The sequence below is a fragment of the Rhamphochromis sp. 'chilingali' genome (genome assembly GCF_963969265.1).
Source record: "Rhamphochromis sp. 'chilingali' genome assembly, chromosome: 2".
Classification (NCBI taxonomy): domain Eukaryota; kingdom Metazoa; phylum Chordata; class Actinopteri; order Cichliformes; family Cichlidae; genus Rhamphochromis; species Rhamphochromis sp. 'chilingali'.
The window spans coordinates 35431392-35451244 of NC_137930.1; the positions used below are offsets into that span (position 1 = coordinate 35431392).

At 40.4% G+C, this 19853-nt stretch overlaps 2 protein-coding genes across 2 annotated transcripts in view; both read right to left on the minus strand.

The window, feature by feature from the left end:
- LOC308392879 (MAM domain-containing protein 2-like) overlaps positions 1–19853 on the minus strand; it is a 226660-nt gene that overhangs the window by 83462 nt on the left and 123345 nt on the right. The gene's annotated exons all lie outside the window — the stretch shown is intronic.
- LOC308392332 (uncharacterized protein) lies at positions 7108–10020 on the minus strand. Its single transcript, XM_080875309.1, has 4 exons — positions 9791–10020; positions 8714–8862; positions 7835–7999; positions 7108–7760 (listed from the first exon to the last, which is right to left on the minus strand). Exons 2-4 carry the CDS (start codon positions 8768–8770, stop codon positions 7671–7673), a joined length of 312 nt encoding a protein of 103 aa, XP_080731435.1. The 5' UTR covers positions 8771–8862; positions 9791–10020; the 3' UTR covers positions 7108–7670.

The following is a 19853-nucleotide window of genomic DNA, read 5'->3' on the forward strand; positions in this document are numbered from 1 at the left end:
ACTTATAAAACTGTTATTCATACAGTACCTTTAAAAACAGACTTTACAGACTGCTTTGACAGAAGTGTGATCGTTTAAACAGAAAGCTAAAGTGTGAGTGAGTCCCCATTTATTGGGGGTTCAGCTACAGGAAAGTAATAAAGTGTATATCAAGTACTATACAGGATCAAACTGAACTGGCACCACAAACACTTAAAACCAAAGTGGTGACTTGATGAAAGCCAGAACATTTCCTGGGTTTACTGTAGCGGGACTGTGAATGGAGAATAGATGCTGTGAACTGCCCCCTCACTGGTTTACACCGATTAATCACCCAAAAAAAACATTGTCCAGATAATTAAACACACAGCATCTGGGAACATCTACGTGAGCCATGTGGAAACAATAAACACAGTGTCCATGCAAAGGGAAGATGTTATTTGCCAATAGCTTTAGGATGGACCTGGTGATAAAAACCAGCAGGACAATGAACAACATCGCAGTTCAAGGCCAGAAATCGGATACTGGGATCCACCATAAATGCGAAAGGGTTGGTATAGTTATATGGAAAGATGCGATTATTGAGTGCACTGATGGCACTGGTAAACTCCTCTTATAGTTGTGGTTAGACGTTTGCATACAGTCATCAAACCCATGAAAGTCATGGTCATTTTGGGCTTATAATTATTTATTTAACGACTGTATAGCAAACGTCTTTAATGACTGTAAAAAACAAGAATTGGATGCACGTTTGAATTTATTTTGGATTGTCCACACATGGTCAAAAGTATACATTCAGAAAAAGTGTTGCTGAAAATTCTACAGTATCTTTTAACTTTGCGAGGCTAGTTTACATATAGTTCATGGTTATAACTGACTACAACTAGTAGTTTCTCTGAAAAAGATTTGTTTAACAGCACTCGCTGGATTGATTGATAGAATGATGGGAAAGTCAAAGAACTCAGTGAAGCTCTAAGAAGGAGAACTGCAGATTTGCAGGATGTTCTCTTGGAGCCATTTTTAAACAACTGCACATTCAGATATTAGGTTATCTAAATCCTGCGGTGCCTTCTGAGCATGGTTGTGGACAGCATTGTCCTGATTTCAAGTTTCATCCTAAAAAGAATTTGTGTGTGAATTCAACTGAAGATTTTCTTGCTCTTCTAGATGTCATAATGCCTAAAAATGTCAGAGCTCTACATTAAATTATTCTTTAAGAGCACTGATTCCCCTTCCACAGTTCTGAATAAAATCGTTTCTGCTTCATCCTCCTCTCTGCTTCCTGAAGTATGGACACTAATTGAAAATGTGAGGTAGTAAGTCCTGTTGTCGACTACAAAGGACACTGAATAGAAGTTTGGTTGTGGAAGGGGTAAAATTACTGTGCATTTCCCGAAATCCTCAATCAAAGTTAATGGAAGCTGCAATTTCCGTCATTTTGAAAAGAACGTCCATGTGCACCATTAGCCCAGCCCAGAATTGTGGCATCAGTACAGCAGGAGTGATATAGATTGCATAAATGGTGTTTGACATAGCTGTTTCAGACTCATATTCCTGGCGGAGGACAAAAATGTATATCTAGGTCTTAAACTTCTGAACACAGCTGTATATGCTTGTGAGTCGTCGGCCCTCACAGCAGAACTTCAAAACAGAATCATGGCAGAAGAAGACGGAAAAAATGATCAGCATCTAGGAGTGGACAGGAAATCCCTCACCGACTGCTACGAAGCCTGGAAGCCTGCTAGTGTCCATCTTGTTTCACAGGATGAGAACACAACAAATAATATTTGTTATGTTTAAAAGAGAGAAACTATTTTGTTTCAGAGAAAATGGGAGTTTGAATTTTAAATGCTATCTAAATGACCACTTTTCAAAAATGAGAGATTGGGTTAGAAGTTCATTTAAATAAATTCTTGATTATGCTTTACGGGGGAATCACACCCTCTGTAAGCTTTTATAAAGAGTGCAACATATGCAATAATATTATTTTTGCATGACTAGTTTTTGTGAGAAAGTCTTCTTGGCAGGTTAATTCAGGCATGCAGGATGAATGCTTAAGACTCCTGAGAAAAAATGTGCAGATTAGACCACACACAAACACAATTTTTACATTCCTTTAAAATTGTTTCCACCAGGTTGAATAAAAAAAAAAAAAGGCATATTTTTAGTCATTATAAAATGAAGCGCTATACAAAGCACTTAAAATGATGCTGATAACCACTGCAACCGCTGGAATATAAAATAAATCAGTTTGCAAGCCTGCAGCACCTTCTGGCTCCAGTCCTGCTGTGGCTCTCTGATGTACAAAGCAGAATAAGTGGCGTTTTAAGCTTACAGAGGAAAGCAGGGATGGTTTTAACGTGCTAATGTTCTGGACAGAGAAACCCTTCAAGCTGCGTCAGGCCTGCAACTGACAGGGATGGCTGGAACAGCTGAGGCAGTGAAAGGAGGCGAGCTCATGAAGACTAATTATAGCAGGAAATAAGTCATCTGTGTTTGGTTTCTGCACATTTTTGTTTGTTCAACGGTGCTCGTTTTGCACAGTTTACAACAAATGGCGTTCACCCTCAATGGGGTACCATGGAAAAATACAATGAACATCTGGAACTCATTTTTGGCAAAGTGATTATTCTGTCTGGGCTGTCAGGATAAAAAATCTCTGCATTGTTTTACCAAATTGCCACTACAGTGTTTTTTATTTGTTTATGTTTGCCCACAAGATACTTTGTCCAGCATTCTTATAAAGCTGGACTAAACTGTAACCCACAGCTTAAACATGCAAGATATGCAAGAAACAGTCCTTGAACTTGGAGTTAATTAGTTTATCTTGGCTCCTTGTACAAAGATGAAGCATGAGGGGAATAGTGCAGAAATTAAAGGCAAATTAAATGGTAAAATAACCTCCTTGGAAATGGGTACTGGGATGCAGTGTTAAACTGAAAGCATTACTTGGTTATTTGGGTTTTGTGTAATGGTGCAGAATGGTCTTTAAAACTATTTCAGAATATTTTTCTAAAATTTGTCAAATAAATTCCCGTTTCTGCACTTCGTAAACCAACTTGTCAACTTCTGACGCTTGGTTAGGGCTATTTGTTGCCACAATTTTTACAGACTTATTCTGTGATTCTTTACGTAAATTTGGCTCACAGAAAAAAAAACAGCTGTTAATGCCAGTTTTTTCTTTTTTTGATTAAGACTAACCATTTCTTTCTACCAGTGACCTAGAGAAGGTCATTGATGCTTTTGTTACATCCAGATTTCTTTATTGCTGCAATTCATGAGATATATCACAATTGAGGTTCATTCAAAATGCTGTTACTAGACTCCTGACTGGTACACAGTTCTTAAAACCGTTGTACTGGCTTCCTGTGAAGTACAGGATCCATTTGGAAATATTTTGCTGACATATAAGTGCTTGCAACGGTGGTGTGCTCCAGGTTTTTTGTCATATCTTCTTCAATCTTACGCCCCATGCTGCTCTTTTAAGTCTGGTGATCAGCAGGTTTTAGTAGTACTAGCTTTCTGATTGGCTTGCACTGCCAAATGGGTGTTCTCAATTTCTATTCCAAACACTAGAATTGACTCCCTCCTCATCTACCACACCAACAGTATATAAAGTCCAGCTGAAATCTTACCTTTCCTGAATAGCTTTTTCAGGTTCTAACTAATTTTAATTCAATTCACTGTATTTACATTTGTATTTGTTTGACTTTGACTCTGAGTTCTGAGCAAGATTTCCCTTGTCCCCAGACTCAGTGTATGCGTACAAATGTCATATAACAGATTTTATCTTTATCTACCTGTGTCACCTGACCTGATCCAGCCCTAACTATATGCTTTGTCAAAAAGGAAACTTTTAAGCATAATCTTAAAAAATGTTAAATCTTGGAATGTGCTATCTAAATAAACAGACTAGACATGTTTACACTTTAATCCATAGCACATCTCCAAAATACCATTTTGTAACATGATAGGTTACAAGGACCTATAAGGAGGCGTTAGGTAACCGCAGGACTGGTCTGAGGAGTCCAGATTTACCCTGCTGGACATCAGGGTAAGAAGAAGCTTAGATACCCGCCATGCATCATTTAACAAGAGTACTGACATGGTCTAGAAAGAGAGAGCATAGTTCTCCTGTATTGGCTTCCCTTCATTGACTCCCTGTTAAACACAGATTTGAATTCAAAATCCTGCTCCTCACATACAAGATGCTAAATAATCAGGCCCCATCTTATCTTAATGACCTTGTAGTACCATATCACCCTATTAGAGCACTTCGCTCTCGCTCTGCAGGCCTACTTGTTGTTCCTAGAGTATTTAAAAGTAGAATGGGAGGCAGAGCCTTCAGTTTTCAGGCCCCTCTTCTGTGGAACCAGCTTCCAGTTTGGATTCGGGAGACAGACACTATCTCTACTTTTAAGGTTAGACTTAAAACTTTCCTTTTTGCTAAAGCATATAGTTAGGGCTGGACCAGGTGACCCTGAATCCTCCCTTAGTTATGCTGCGATAGGTGTTGGCTGCCGGGGGATTCCCATGATGCATTGAGTTTTTCCTTTCCAGTCACCTTTCTCACTCACTATATGTTAATAGACCTCTCTGCTGAATCACACTTGTCATTAATCTCTGTCTCTCTTCCACAGCATGTCTTTATCCTGTTTTCCTTCTCTCACCCCAATCGGTAGTGGCAGATGGCCCCTGCTGGAGGGTTTTTCCTCCCCACTGTCACCAAAGTGCTTGCTCATAGGGGCTCATTTGATTGTTGGGTTTTTCACTGTATGTATTATTGTAGGGTCTACCTTACAATAAAAACCACCTTGAGGTTACTGTTGTTGTGACTTGGTGCTATATAAATTGAATTGAATTGAATTGAATTGTCAGCTGACTCCTGAATACATTGAATAACCAGGTTTTTCCCATCAGTGGATTTTCCCTGAAGGCACAGGCATAATTCCAAGATGACAATGCCAGGAAAGAATCTTAATTCCCCCACACAGAATTAAGGAATAATTATCAGATTATTGCAAAGTAATTAAATGTATGTGTCCTTGATTTTAAATCCAACAGTTTTTGATTAACAAATTTGTGCACTTGGTGGTTGTGAACAGACAGTAAGATAACATCTTCTCTAAATACATAGACTAGTATAAGGATTCCTTTTTAAGCCATAACATTGAAAATATGTTCAATATGGTGAAATATAATTACTGCTTTTCTCTGCAGGGTTTTTAGGTATGATAACTACCTGAAATTAAAATTAAGTTAATAAGTTCATTTAATTCTCTCTCAGTCCTGACTGACATCAAAGAATGAATTAAAGACAACTTCCTTAATGATTTTGTGTGGTGAGGTGCTTAGGTAATGGCGGATGAAAGTAGAAGAGCTTTCTTCTGCTACCCTTTTTTAACCCCCGAGGAGGAAGTCTGCCCCCCACCCCCCATGTGCAGGGTGAGAGCAGAAAGGATCAAGGCTGGTGAGACCACGGAGACTCCAGAGTGAGGCAAGGTCACCCATTAGTCTGAAGATTACCCACCAAAGCAGCAAAATCAATTGAGGCCAGAAGGAAGTGACTCAGGCCACACACTGCAGACCTCCAACCCTATAAACTCAAATATTATATTATATAAGAAAATTGGGACACAAAAAGGAGCTCACATAATGATTTATTATTTGGAAAATGACATATTTTTGATTTTAAAGTGCACATCTGCTCTACCATCTGTCTCATGTCATAAACATGCGTCACTGCTAGTCACTGGTTCTTGATGAATGAAACCTGATATTGAAATCTAATTTGCTCCTGCTCAGTTCTTTGTTCCCTGATTGGATAGATGTAATAGTTTGGTCACTGGTTACATGACATATGGGGCCAAAGGGCTCCCTGATGTCAGTTTCAGCTGAAAACCGGTCATTTATTTACATTTAAATAATGAGCATCACATCTTAGCTGAATCTGATTAGCTTTTATCCACCTTGTTAATTGTTGTTCAGGTGGCTACTGCACCATCCATCCACCCATAAACCAAGGTGTTCCCAAGCCAGCTGAGAGATATAATCTCTCCAACGTGCACTGGGTCTGCCCTTGAGCATTGTAGTGGTGGGACATGGCTGTATGTTCTTCTCTAGCAGGCTCATAAGAGGCATCCTGGTCAACTGGCTCCTTTTGATATGGAAGAGTAGTGACTCTACTGAGACCCTCCCAAAGGACACACTTTGTTTAAAGCTGAGCCCGGACACCCTTTAGAGGACGCTCATTTCTAACACTTGTATCTGCATTGTCATCCTTTTAGTCTACCTGAAGCTCGTGGACACAGGTGAGGGTAGGAACATAGATCAACTGGTAAATCGACAACTTCGCTTTCACGCTTATTTCTCTCTTCACCACAACAGATCTGTAGAGCATGTTTACAGGAACAATTTTGGTTTGTGTTGGCTCCTTTCTCCTCCCATTACACAGAAATTGTTCCAGTGATTGAGGTTTTTCAAGCTCCTTAAGACATGAGCGCAATAAGAGGAGGGTTTTGGAAAATCTTAGAGTGGGGAAACACAGTTGTATTCTAACTAAGACAGTAGGAAGAGATGCCAGAACATGAAGAACTACATGAAAAAACTACGTACTGTGTGCTCTTAGGTGCTGGATGTTAAACGGTAGGTAAAAGAATTACACTTTTATATAGATGCCCTATAGATGCTCATAGGTTTCTCTGCAATACCTGAGACTTCCTAAGTGGAATTCACAGTACTGTATTTGTGTTGGTGTTTGGTGACATACACTCAGAAAAATAAAGGTGCCAACTGGAACCAAAAGTGGTTCTTTAGACTGATGCCATAGAAGAACCTTTTTTGGTGCCACAAAGAACCTTTCAAACAATGGTTCTTTGAAGAACCATTTCTTTCAGTGGTTCATTGAAGAACCATTAAAGGTGCCCCAAAGAACCATCAAGAAATGGTTCTTTGGGGCACCTTTAATGGTTTTTCAAAGAACCTTTTTAAAAATGGTTCTTTAAAGAACCATTTTTAAAAAGGTCCTTCAAATGGTTCTTTAAAAGAACCATTTTAAAGAACCTTTTTTGAGTGGTTCTTTAAAAAACCATTTTAAATCTTTCAAAATAAAATGCATCATAAATTGAATTTGAGTAGGGTAAAATAAATACGAGCACAGCATAGACATATATTAATGGTTTATTGTCATTTTGTAGTTACCAAAAGACAAAAAGGCATTTTAACCCTCAGCACAACATCACTACTAATACATGTCACATATTAGTGTTTTAAACAGTAATAATTAATAAATATATTGGCTATACTATAAATAAATATATATATAAATACTATATCTACAGATAACACAACAAATAATACATGTATTGTTTAATTAATAAAACATCAGAAAGTGATAAAACACATTAGAAATAGCAATAGCTTCATAACAGACCAATAAATCAACACATTTTCATCAGCAGATATTTGCATGTTCAGTAAAAACATTTCAACAACAAGTTTATGATTAAAATGATCAATGAACTTCAGCCTTACGCTATGTAATGTACTTTTCATGTTGTACTCATGGTCCTTTGTTAGTCCAGTTTAGGACAATGTCTCTGACGTATGTTTCATATCAAATATATGTCATATCAAAACAAGCCCACACCTGCAGTTGTTTCAGTTTTTCACTGGTGTTTCCTGTCAGCTGGTCAACCTCTCAGGCAGACATCCATATCAGCCAACCAAATGACAAGTTCCTCCCTTTGTGCTTCAAATCCCTCCCACTCTGAGACAAGGAGCTGAAAGAGAGAGAAAAGAGTCAATTATAAAGAAGAGAGAAAAGTGAAACCCTCCTCAGGTCTGACTCGCATACCTGCAGTTGACCTGTGATGGACTCCAGTTTGGCGTTCACGTCATCCCTCGTCGATGCCAACAGCCGAGTCTGCAGGGTGCCCTGGAAGAGCTGAGTTAATGTTCGACTCCTCCTGGTCAGGCTCTCCAGCTGGATGACCCGAGGTCTCCCCTCTCGCCGCCGCCTCTGAACACAGAAACACAAATTGCATCTGAAGCAGGAGGTGCAGATTTTTTTTTGCTATTCTTTTCTAAATCCAGGCTAGATCACGTGGAGGTATTTGGAAAATTGTTTTGGCCAGTGGACGACTGTTGTCTTGCAGAAAGTCAAATCAATCAAACAAATGCTATACACAATCAATTCACAAGAACACATTGTAAAAAATAAGTCCAGTTCTTGCCTGATTTCAAGTGAAATCTGCATCAAAACAGGGTAAAATGAGTGTTTGCAGCAAATGTGAGCACAAAGCCTCACTTTGTACAAGCCTGCTATTACAGTTCTCCTATATGCAGACGACTTTCCTGTTTTCAAGGCACAACTTGGATCTGCTGTACGAATCTTATGGATACACACTAAATGAAATAATAGTGTGCATGACTTCAGATTCTGATCCCTCATCCTAATATGGTCCCAACATAGCAACAGCAATAATGCAAATGTTGAGGCTTCAAAATACAAAGTCCATAAACCAATGGCTGACATGGGTTTTATCATAAGGGTGATAAATATACAGATTTCAGTCTGTCTTAGAGATTTGATGTTCATTTACCTGCAGATGCACTATACGTACCTGCTCCATGGTTTTTCACAACATTTTGCATATCACTATTTAATACAGGAAGTACGTGAACTAAAACATGTCATCGTTCTTTGTGAGAGGACCATATTAATGAAACAAACCTCAATGACATCATAGGGATCCCTAAAGATGCTCCTGCTGCTTCTCTTCCTCCTCATCCAAAGCTTCCTTCTCCTTGTCCTCAACTTCCATCCAATTGTAATTCAATCTAATTGTGTTTCTGCCCCTCCTCTTCCTCATTTTGTTGGAGCTGTGAACACAGTTAATGTGAATCTGGATTAATTTGTGCAAACAAGAAAAATCTACAGCTTTTTGGTCAGAGGTGCTCTTGTGATTTAAGCCGGGTAGAGTAGATTTATGTGTTGATGCTACCTGCTTCAGCTCTGGCTGCTGAGTGATATTTACACCCTGGCTGGATTACAAACTTTAACCATGTGCTGAACTTTGGCCCAGCGTTGATACCTCTTGTTAGTATAACGACCTCTTCTTAGCTTGTATGTATGATGTATGATGGTGGATAAATGAAATATACAAAAAAATTTAACTATATTACAAAAGAACATCTATCTTGGAAACATCAAATGACCGGAGCATAACTTGTCAACTAGTCCGAAACTAAGTTATGCAGGAACAGTCAAAGACACACCTTCTCATGTCACATTTTTATTCATTTCTATATAATTCGATTAGACAATGAAGAGTTATCTAATCTAATTATTCATTCAAAACTCTTATGCATAGCTGTATTTTATACAGCTCATACAGAATTCAAAGTACAGGTTCATGTGAGTATTTAATGTACGGCTCAGATCTACAGAATTTCAAGAGTTTCTAGAGCAGACACAGAGCTCACAACAGGCTTCAGGCGCCATTTTAGTGACTTTAACAATATATTAAATTTTAATTTCGGTCTAGCTGACATTAGGTTATGTACGCAGCACGCAATTGAACCACATATTTTAGAAGCCAAAGGTTCAAATTAGCTGGGAGCACCTTCACTTAATTATAACAGTGGTTTTGTTAGGAAAACAGTTTCTGTATACCGGATACTAAATTGCGCTGACCTCAACGGCTAACTTATCTAGCTACTCGCTACTGTTAGCACAACATTAACAGCAAGCTACAATGACGAGTAACAAAAACAAAACAGTAATAAGGTTTTAATGGAAATGTTTTACCTTTTCTAACAGTCCCAGAATCCACAGCTTCAAAGTCCAGCAGGTACTGAAGACTGTTATCCGTTTCGCTGTCACCGTCCGTGAGTTTTTTTCCCCGAAAGGTCAAGGCCCGCCGCTCGCACACTCTGTCTGCGCATGCGCATCCCAACGACTGACCCCCTCCGTCCGCTCCCGGGAGGTTATAGTATGACGTGTTCTGACGTCACTCTCTCTCTCCCTGTCATTTATTTGGCTCGAAACACATATTAACAAATTCAGAATCAGAATCAGAATCAGAATACTTTATTGATCCCTGGGGGAAATTATTTTTTGTTACAGTGCTCCATTTTAAACCAACATTAAGACAAGACAGACAATACACTAACTAAGAATAGTACAATATATACATATATATACATACATACATACATACATACATACATACATACATACATAAGTCACTCATAAATAAATAGTTGGAAAAGAAACATGTGTAGTTGTAGCAGTAACCAGTGTGTTAAGTGGATGCGTTGTACAGGGAGATGGCCACAGGCAGGAATGATTTCCTGTGTCGTTCAGTGGTGCTTTTCGGTAATCTCAGTCTCTCACTGAACGTGCTCCTGTGACTGACCAGCATGTCATGGAGTGGGTGGGAGGTGTTATCCAACATTGTCTTTATCTTGGACAGCATCCGCCTCTCCGACACCACCTTGAGGGAGTCCAGCTCCATCCCCACAACATTGCTGGCCTTACGGATTAGTTTATTAAGTCTGTTGGTTTGCTCAGTGATGAACAACTACTCAGATCATTTACCTAAGCTGTGCTTTGTCAAAACGAAGTGTGTGTTCATTACACTGACATTCTGTTCTGCAATTGTTATTTACTTGTATCTTATAATTTGACTTTACATACTGCTGGGTGGTTTGTAAAGTTTACAATAACTAGTATTATCATTATGCTGTATTTTCAAAAATATATAATAATCTCAAAAGTAATGCCTTGGAGTAGAAAATAGTAATGCTTTATTAAAATTTAAAACTAAAGTACACTTGAATGTGTGTATTGTGTCTACTGTTTGTTAACTCACCATATTCATAATGTGTTTGTGGGGTTAGGGGTGTGTGTGTGTGTGGGGGGGTTAGGGTCTTTAGGCTTTGGCCCCCACCCCTGCCACCAGTATATTTTTAAGCAAATATTTCTAACTTTTATTTGAATATTCAGTTTCCTACCATCTTCTCTTAAAGGGTAATTGCCAGGTAACCCGCCCTCCCCCTTCGCACACACATGCACACAAAGAAAACACACAGTATAATTCACAGCCTCATTATAGTGAATAAATATTTATGCCATTTACACCATCAAACTTAGATTGCTAAGGATGAAGAACCTTTTGTTCTTTAAAGAACCATTTGTAATAGCTGAAGAACCATCCACAAAATAAAAAGGTTCTTTGACGTATGATGGTTCTTTAAAGAACCATGAAGCCATCTGAAGAACCATTTAAGAACCATAATTTTTCTGAGTGTAGAGTGAAGGACCAGTAACAGCACAAACATGAACAAGAGTAGCCCACAGATCAGCTGTTTGTGACATGTCCCCCAGTGACAGTTATCAGTTAGGACAAACTCACAAACATGCCGGTGCATTGATACAAAGTTCTGTTAGCTATTGCACATGTTATACTGCCTTTTCACTGTGTACATATACTTACATATACTAGTGGTAAATTTCACTTGGATTCACTTTTATTTGATGATGTGTCTCGGTTCTGTTAATGCACTTCTATCACAAATACACACCTGAAATCAAAAATAGCAAGTTGCTCACAAACAGCAAAGAAGATCACAGCATCTTATTATGATTGTTTACTGATAGCTAGCTAACTAGCCAGTAAGGATTAGCATGGTGCAGATGATCTTTTCCCAATATGGGGACCACTGAAGAGAGAAGGGCAGTGTTTTGTTTTGTTCTTGCGGTTAAGCCTCTTTTCCGTTGGTACCTACTCAGATTGACTTGCCACGGCTCAACACAACTTAACTTGGATCAACTTGTTTTCCATTATATTCAAGTACCACCTAATGTGCGTAGGTAATGTTTTTTGGATCGCCTGGAATCCCGGCTGAGCAGGTACTAAAACTAAAAGTGAGACAGCGTCTTCTTTACTTTTTTTAAAAACCATTTTACCCTTGGCTCCAAAGCAGCAGAGGTTGTTGCATTTGGTGGTTTCAGTATTTCGTGGACCTGCAGGAGGTCATTGAGCCAGAAAGTTGATTCTGCTCATTTGAATGTTGAAACTCCAGGTTTCCTCAACCACATAAACAGTAGAGTTGCATAATGACCAACACTAGCACTGCTGCGTAACAATTAGCCATTTCTTCCACTGAGATCACAATGTCCAAATGAACTGAACCAACTTTCTAGGATTTTCCTAACCTGGATTTTTGAGCATAAATCAAGATGTGGTCATTGAAGATTGAGCGATAACCTCTATTGCACTGGGCCTGTTTGCAGCCAAAGGTGATATGATGGGGATGATAATTACCCTCTAAATCCAAGTCCATGGTTCTCATCTTGAAAAGAGAGAGTTTCCACTTGAGTTTGAGACCAGTTGCTTCTTTAAGAAGAGGGGTTCAATTAAATATGGCTTGCTCACAAGTGAGGAAAGAAGGGCACGGCAGGCTGGCATTGGTGCAACACTGAACTAGTCTGTTGTGGCATAGAGAAGGCTGAACGTTAAGGTAAAGCTGTTGATTTCAGTCCTACCATCAGCTATAGCTACCAGCTGTGAGCAGTGAAAGATTAAGTGTGGGCAGAAGGATTGGAATAGTGCATACAACCGACACAAATGGGCTTCCTCTGAAGGATGTCTGGGCATCTGTGTGGTGCAGTTACTTGTAAGTCTAGACAATGAGCTGAACTGGTTTGTGCTCGTTTCAGAAGTTTCCATTCCAGTCTAAAACAGGTTTAGCTTGGTTTCCTAAAGCCTCTGTAGTTAAGCAGCAGAAGTTATGCATTTTACCATTTGGCCTAAGGAAAAAGATGAACATAAAAGTGAAATTATTCCAAATTTCTAATAAAATTAAATTCAGGCTCTTGGACCATTTCCACTTTTAATAGCTCAGATATTTAAGAGTTAGGTCTTTAAGTATGGCAGCCACAGACTCCATTATTTATTAAGTATTACTCAAAATTCATGGAGACATTTTAAATTTAAGGGGCCTCAAAATTAGGGGTGAACCGGCACTCTATCCTTGCTGCACTTCTGCTTCAGTATTCCACAGACGTCCAAGCAGTGACATACCAGATGTTAGCTGGTGCCAGCTGTTTGAAGACCTTTCCAGGCCTTATGAAGGGTGAAAGACGAAAAGAGTGACAAGGAGACAGAGAAGGGGAGAGAAAGAAAGATGACTTTTGGCATCTCCTTTTGCCTCCCTTGACTCTGTTGCTGGCTGTGTTGCTTTTCCACTGTGTTTTAGTGTTTTTCCTGCATGCACTACAAGCTGAACTTCCCAGAAATGAGACAGAGGCAGACCAGCAGGAGAGCTTAAATACCTCACACTAGAGTGAAAGCACACATGGCTTATTTCGTGTGCTTTAAAATTTTGATTAGCAGCAGGGTATTGCATGTATTTTGATCTTATTGCTTAAGTGAAATTCTTCTTTTCAAGGGTTTCTTGAGTTCAGAATATAGCAAGTAGGAAATTAGTGGGAATGCATTTTAAGTCAAGCTGATAGCTCATCAATGCAACTTGTGGAAAATACTCTGAAAAATACTGAAATTATTTAGACCATCTTCCACTTCAGCCTCTTTCACAGCTCATACAGTGGTGCTGACATTCAGAAGGCTCTGAATTCACCTGGACCTTACTGACAGCCTGTCAGTACTGGGCTGAAATAAACTAACTAGTGTGAGTGAGATGGTGTATAAGCTTTACAGTCTTTCCATCAAACCATGTTTGTGCTCCAGTCTTCCAGGGAAGTGATGTTCACATTATACCCATATTGCAGTCTTACAAGCCAAGTGTGGAAGCAAAATTCTGAAATTAACTAATACAAAAAGAAAAATTACAACCAAAAAGGCAAAAGTGATATGAAGCACAGGAATACAAACAAACAGACTCTTGAAACACAAGATTGTTTGCCAACAGGGGAGCTCCCACAGTGGCTGATATTGTTGATTGCATCTTAGAAAACAGCAATTTTATGGTGCTTTACAGCTTTTTGGCACCAGCACCACTCTTTCTTGGTAGAAAGGCATTGAACCAGTTCTAGATTAGGCATCGGCACAATGCTTGAGTTGGAAAAGAGCTATTATAACCTGCATGCAGGACTTAATGTTTCTAGGGTAAGTCTGTAAGAAGTGGGAAGCAACTAGCTCTACCTAAAGTTAAACATTTTATTTGTTCAGTCCTTACACATAGAATGGTTTAGAAAGTTTCTACAGGACCTTTAGGTGATTACTGTGGTTGTTCTAGAGATTCTGAGAGCCTTCCACGGCACCCACACTGGAAAGGTTCTTGCTGTTCTATGTGTTCCTCTGGGTACCTGGAAAGATCTAGAGTTCTCCTTGAGGGCCTTAAAAATAGCCAAAATGCCTTAAGATTTAAGGTTAAGGTTTTAGTGGTCACTGAAAATTTTGAAAAGTCTATCAGAATTGGTGCCCTTTAAGGTTCTTGTTGGCCTTAAGAGGTGTTTAAGGGTAATTTAATTGGCTTACTGGCAACAGTAATGCAACAGTGTAAACCAGGTAGTGATTAATTATGGACATTGATGTCTTCTTTTGTGTCCTATGTCATTATCAGAAAAAAGTGTTAAAGAGTTCATTTAGTGAAAAACAGGAGGTTGCAATGGGCTTAGAGAAGCTTCTAGAAGCACTTTATGTGGTTGCTGTGGTTAGTTTGAAGGTACTGGGACTTCTCCACTTGGCTCTTGTGCCTACAAACAAAAACGTTTGTGTTCCGTGTGAACAACGTCAATGAGGATGTCCTAGGATCTATGTTGCTGTCATACATCAATGTCTTATTTTCAATATCTATATGAGTTGTTAGTTGAAAATTGTCAGACATCTGCGTTGGTTGTGCACTTGGACGGTCCCATCATATTTAGCACTGCTTTGCATTTATCAGTTATATTTTTCTAGTTCAGTCATCTCTTTGATGACTAGAACCTTAGCCTGCTCTGGTGTTCCATTTAACTTAATGAATATTTTACAGTCTGACGTCCAAGTTGACTGTATTTTCTTCTGTTTTCTTAATATTCTTGCTTGTCTTGCAATGTCTGCATTTTTCTTGATTAGGTGTTCATTTAAATAAACATTTGTACCTTTTAGCTTTCTTCCTTGCTTGAGCAGTTCTTTTTTCTGTTTTCTATTAACAAAACGAATGATAATGGCAGGTATTTGATTTTTTCTCGGAAGAGGATGGCATCCCTCAATATTTTTACTGTCCATTTCTATACCTTTGCTTTTAAAGAAGGCCATTACCTGCTCTTCCAAAGAGCGTAGCTCTTGCTCGGGTGGCTCCCCTCTCTCTGATGCTGCTACCCGTGCGTATGTCTGATGCTTGGTTTCCAGTCCTGTCACTATCACATCATTTACTCTTGAATATTGTTCCAGATCTGACACCCGTCCTTCCAGCATAGCAATCTTCTTGTCCTTTTCCTCGCTCTGCCTTCTTAGTTCTTTAATATCATCCATTAAATTGAGTATCAGTTTTTGTTGTTTGGAAATTGTTGTTATTTCTTCAGACATAAAGTTTAGGGATTTCTTTATGTCCTCCAGTTCCTCCTCATTAACGTTGCTCCTCTTAGGCGGCATCTTAACAGCGTTAAGGCCCACTGGTTGCGAAGCACCCTTGAGGATTGCCGAAACCCGGCCTGTCCTGGCAATTAACCTCACTGGTTAATTGCCTTCAACTCCTGGGTTTGCTTTTTTAGGTGGCATTTTGAAAATGATGAGATTGGTATTTCCTTGTGATGGCCCGTTGAAGTCACTGTTGATTTACTTGCTGGTGCCTTGCTAGAGGATCCTGGGCCTAGTGGCTGCTGGAGGATCCTGGGCCTGGTGGCTGCTGGAAGAGCCTGGGCCTGGTGGCTGCTGGAAGAGCCTGGGCCTGGTGGCTGCTGGAGGATCCTGGGCCTGGTGGCTGCTGGAAGAGCCTGGGCCTGGTGGCTGCTGGAAGAGCCTGGGCCTGGTGGCTGCTGCAGGATCCTGGGCCTAGTGGCTGCTGGAGGATCCTGGGCCTGGTGGCTGCTGGAAGAGCCTGGGCCTGGTGGCTGCTGGAAGAGCCTGGGCCTGGTGGCTGCTGCAGGATCCTGGGCCTGGTGGCTGCTGGAGGATCCTGGGCCTGGTGGCTGCTGGAGGATCCTGGGCCTGGTGGCTGCTGCAGGATCCTGGGCCTGGTGGCTGCTGGAAGAGCCTGGGCCTGGTGGCTGCTGCAGGATCCTGGGCCTAGTGGCTGCTGGAAGAGCCTGGGCCTGGTGGCTGCTGGAAGAGCCTGGGCCTGGTGGCTGCTGCAGGATCCTGGGCCTGGTGGCTGCTGGAGGATCCTGGGCCTGGTGGCTGCTGCAGGATCCTGGGCCTGGTGGCTGCTGAAGTTCAGTTCCTCTGCCACTATGACCGGCGGCCGCCTCGGGTCTCTACTCCTCTTGCCTCCCCTTTCCACATCTTGAGTGGTCTTTTGGGAAGAAGTACTTTTTAAGGAGATCCAACAGATCTTATAGGAGGTTGTTGGCAGTGTTGGGAAGGTTACTTTTAAAATGTATTCCATTACAGAATACAGAATACATGCCCCAAAATGTATTCTGTAACGTATTCCATTACGTTACTCAATGACAGTAACGTATTCTGAATACTTTGGATTACTTAATATATTATCATGCTGTTTACAAAACTACATGAATGTCCTATTGTGAACGGATAATTGGAGGTGAGCTTCCCTCCCTCCAAGACATCTACAGGAAGCGCTGCCTGAGGAAAGCGGGGAGGATCATCAAGGACTCCAGTCACCCCAGCCATAAACTGTTCAGACTGCTTCCATCAGGAAGGAGGTTCTGCAGCATCCGGTCCCGTACCAGCAGACTGAGAGACAGCTTTTTCCATCAGGCCATCAGACTGCTGAACACGTCATAGACACCTCAGCTTCACTACTGGAACTTCAACATTATGCACTCCACACTGTATATAAATGCCACTTGTTTTGCACATATTCAACTGTGTATATTTTATATATTTTATTATTATTATTATTATTATTATTTTTTTTTTTTTTACTATTTAATTTGTAAAAATGTGTACACACACACACACACACACACACACACACACACACACACACACACACACACACACACACACACACACGTAGGAAAATATTTAGTATACACATCCAGAAATGCATACACTATTATATATTGTACATATATTTATTAGTTTCAGGTTGGCCATTCTTGTATTTTGCTCGTTTGTGTTGTTGTGTTTGCACATCTCTGTTGCTTGTGGGGCTCGCACACAAGAATTTCACTCGCATGTGCTGTGCCAGTGTGCCTGCACATGTGATGTGACAATAAAAGTGATTTGATTTGATTTGATTTGATTTATTGCTGTGATTTATTACTGTTACTGAAGGTCTGCGGCTCCGAACCGTAGTAAAGGGACCTCTGGCTAATACGTCGGGTTCCGTGTCGGCTCGTAGCCGAAAAAAAGCTTTACTTTGTTGTGTGGATCAACTTTGCTTGCGAGACACAGAGAGAGGCGTTGAAAGACTGCTCCAACGGAACTTATTGTTTCGGAGGAAAACACGAACACAGTGTACAGTCAAGTCTTAATAGCTTACTTACAACTGGGCTCGTCAGGCACTCTTCTTGGCTGCAGTGGTTATTATTATATTTACATGCTTCCAGCTCCCGTTTTTGCTCGATGACAACTCGTACCTTTCCACTCCCCTTTTTCTCCCTCCTCGCGCTCACAGACACATAACAGGTATGGCAGTCCATTCTCCCTGCAGCACGGACTACACTGCCCATGAGGCTACATTCTTTAGAGCATGTAGCATTCTGCCTATTAGCTTAGCAAAACAACAACAAAAAGGTGCTCTCTCACCCAGGAAACACGCAGAGAGAGAGCGTCACCCTGTAACCATGGCAACCGTAACGCTGCTGCCTGGAACAACAGAACGTAGCTGTCAAACAAAACCCAAACAGTCTTGACCCGCCACAATATGAAACAGGGAAGTACCGCCGTGTAATCCATTTATTTCAACAAAGTAACTGTATTCTAAATACCACCTTTTTAAACTGCAACTGTAACGGAATACAGTTACTCATATTTTGTATTTTAAATACGTAACGGCGGTACATGTATTCCGTTACTCCCCAACACTGGTTGTTGTTGGGCCTGAAGAGAGTTTAGGGCACATTTGGTTAGTTTACTGTAATTTTTGAACATATTTCTCATGGCATTCTTAACTGTCGTCATCAGAGTGAAGGTATATGGTTTTAAAGACTGATGCAGTTGATTTGGAGACACTTTTAGAATATGTGACAAAAGAAATGAAGCAGTCCGTGACAGAACAGCACTCACTCTTGATAAACATGGTGGTTTTTCCTTTCTTAGATTTAGTATATGTATTATGTTAACCTGAGGCCTGTCTTTCTTGTCAGATATGGCTCTCTATTTTTCTCTCTGCTATTTTCCCTCAGCAGTCATCTGTCACTGTGAACTGTGGTTACATAAGCTTGTATTCACCAAGATACACACACACTCACAGTTTTCACAGCGTTCCCTCTTGACCACCAGGATCTGCTGGTGAAGCGACCTGCGGAGGCAGAGAACTCACTCCTTCAGATAGATTCTTCCGGCAGAGCTCTGGCCCTTCCACAGCTGACTCCATCATTCAGTCCCAGGTGCCCTTGTCTGGCTCCATGGGGCTGGGTGACATCATCGTCACCCTCCCCTCTTCCCCTTCTGTCTCTAATGGAGGCGTGGAGTTGGTGAAGGGGCCTTGTGAATAATTTAGGAGCTCTGGTGCACTTTATAACCTGGCCTGCAAGGCTAGTCGGGACGTTCGCCCTAAGTGCATTAGTATAATAGTCCAGCAGGAAACTAGCCGTTATTGACTAATATAATCAATAACTGTGCCTCCGCGTCTTTTCGAGTCTCTGGGGATTCCTGTCAGTGCAGGCTGATGGGCCAAACTACCAGAAAACACAACAGAAGGGCAAAAAGAGTAACATCACATAATCATGTTTTGCGGAAATTTCAATAATTTGTTTAAATAATGAGCAGATGTTGTCTGGAAACAAACAGCTGACGAATAAACTCATTTATCTGTATTCATTCAGTGTCGTTTCTGGACACTGCTGATTGAAGAGCCATCCATAACAGCCAGAAAGCCAATTACCCCACAGCGGGCCAGAAGAAAAAAGCCTCAGATGCTGTATACTGTGTTTCTGCGGCAAGCAGTTTCAATAAGCAAAGAGCCTCACAATCAGGTAAATTCTGTTATTTTAGAGAGGCACGTGGCAAATAGCATGATTATTGAAGACACAGTGAGGGGACTTGAAATCAGGGGGTGAACACTGAGGAAACAAAATGGCTCCATTTTAATTTACCAAAGTGATGAGTGACCATGGTGTTGCTAACACTACACACATAAATAACCCACAAAATGAACACGTTTACACTCAGCCACAAAGAACTAACTTCTTTTTATTCTGTGTTAACATGATATTATTATTCATGCATTTTTAGTTTGTTTTCTAACAACAAATATATTAACACTTTAATTTTGACAAAGATTTACCTTCTGTGATCTGTGAGAAACCTCAGCTACTGCTTTTTAAAGGTATATATTTCCAGAATATGCTGCATTCTCCAAGGTTAAAAAATGAAGCATGAAGTGTCAATGGCTGCAGTTCCTCTAATGGCCACTTGAGGCTGACACCAAAAGAGAGTCAATATTGAGTCCCATGATAAAATTCACAGCTTTGCAGCAGAAATAAACATGTTTACAGGCTGCTACAAAAAAATATTTTGGTCTCTTAAGCTATTTTTGTGGTAATTGTAGAGGAGGTTCACTCATTTAAA

Excerpts from the sequence above, each read along its gene's own strand:
- LOC308392332 (XM_080875309.1), bottom strand. The coding sequence starts at position 8,770 with ATGAGGAGGAAGAGAAGCAGCAGGAGCATCTTTAGGGATCCCTATGAT. Across the intron at positions 8,000-8,713 it reads ATCCCTATGATGTCATTGAG|AGGCGGCGGCGAGAGGGGAG; the intron begins GTTTGTTTCATT and ends TTCTGTGTTCAG. Across the intron at positions 7,761-7,834 it reads CCATCACAGGTCAACTGCAG|CTCCTTGTCTCAGAGTGGGA; the intron begins GTATGCGAGTCA and ends TCTCTCTTTCAG.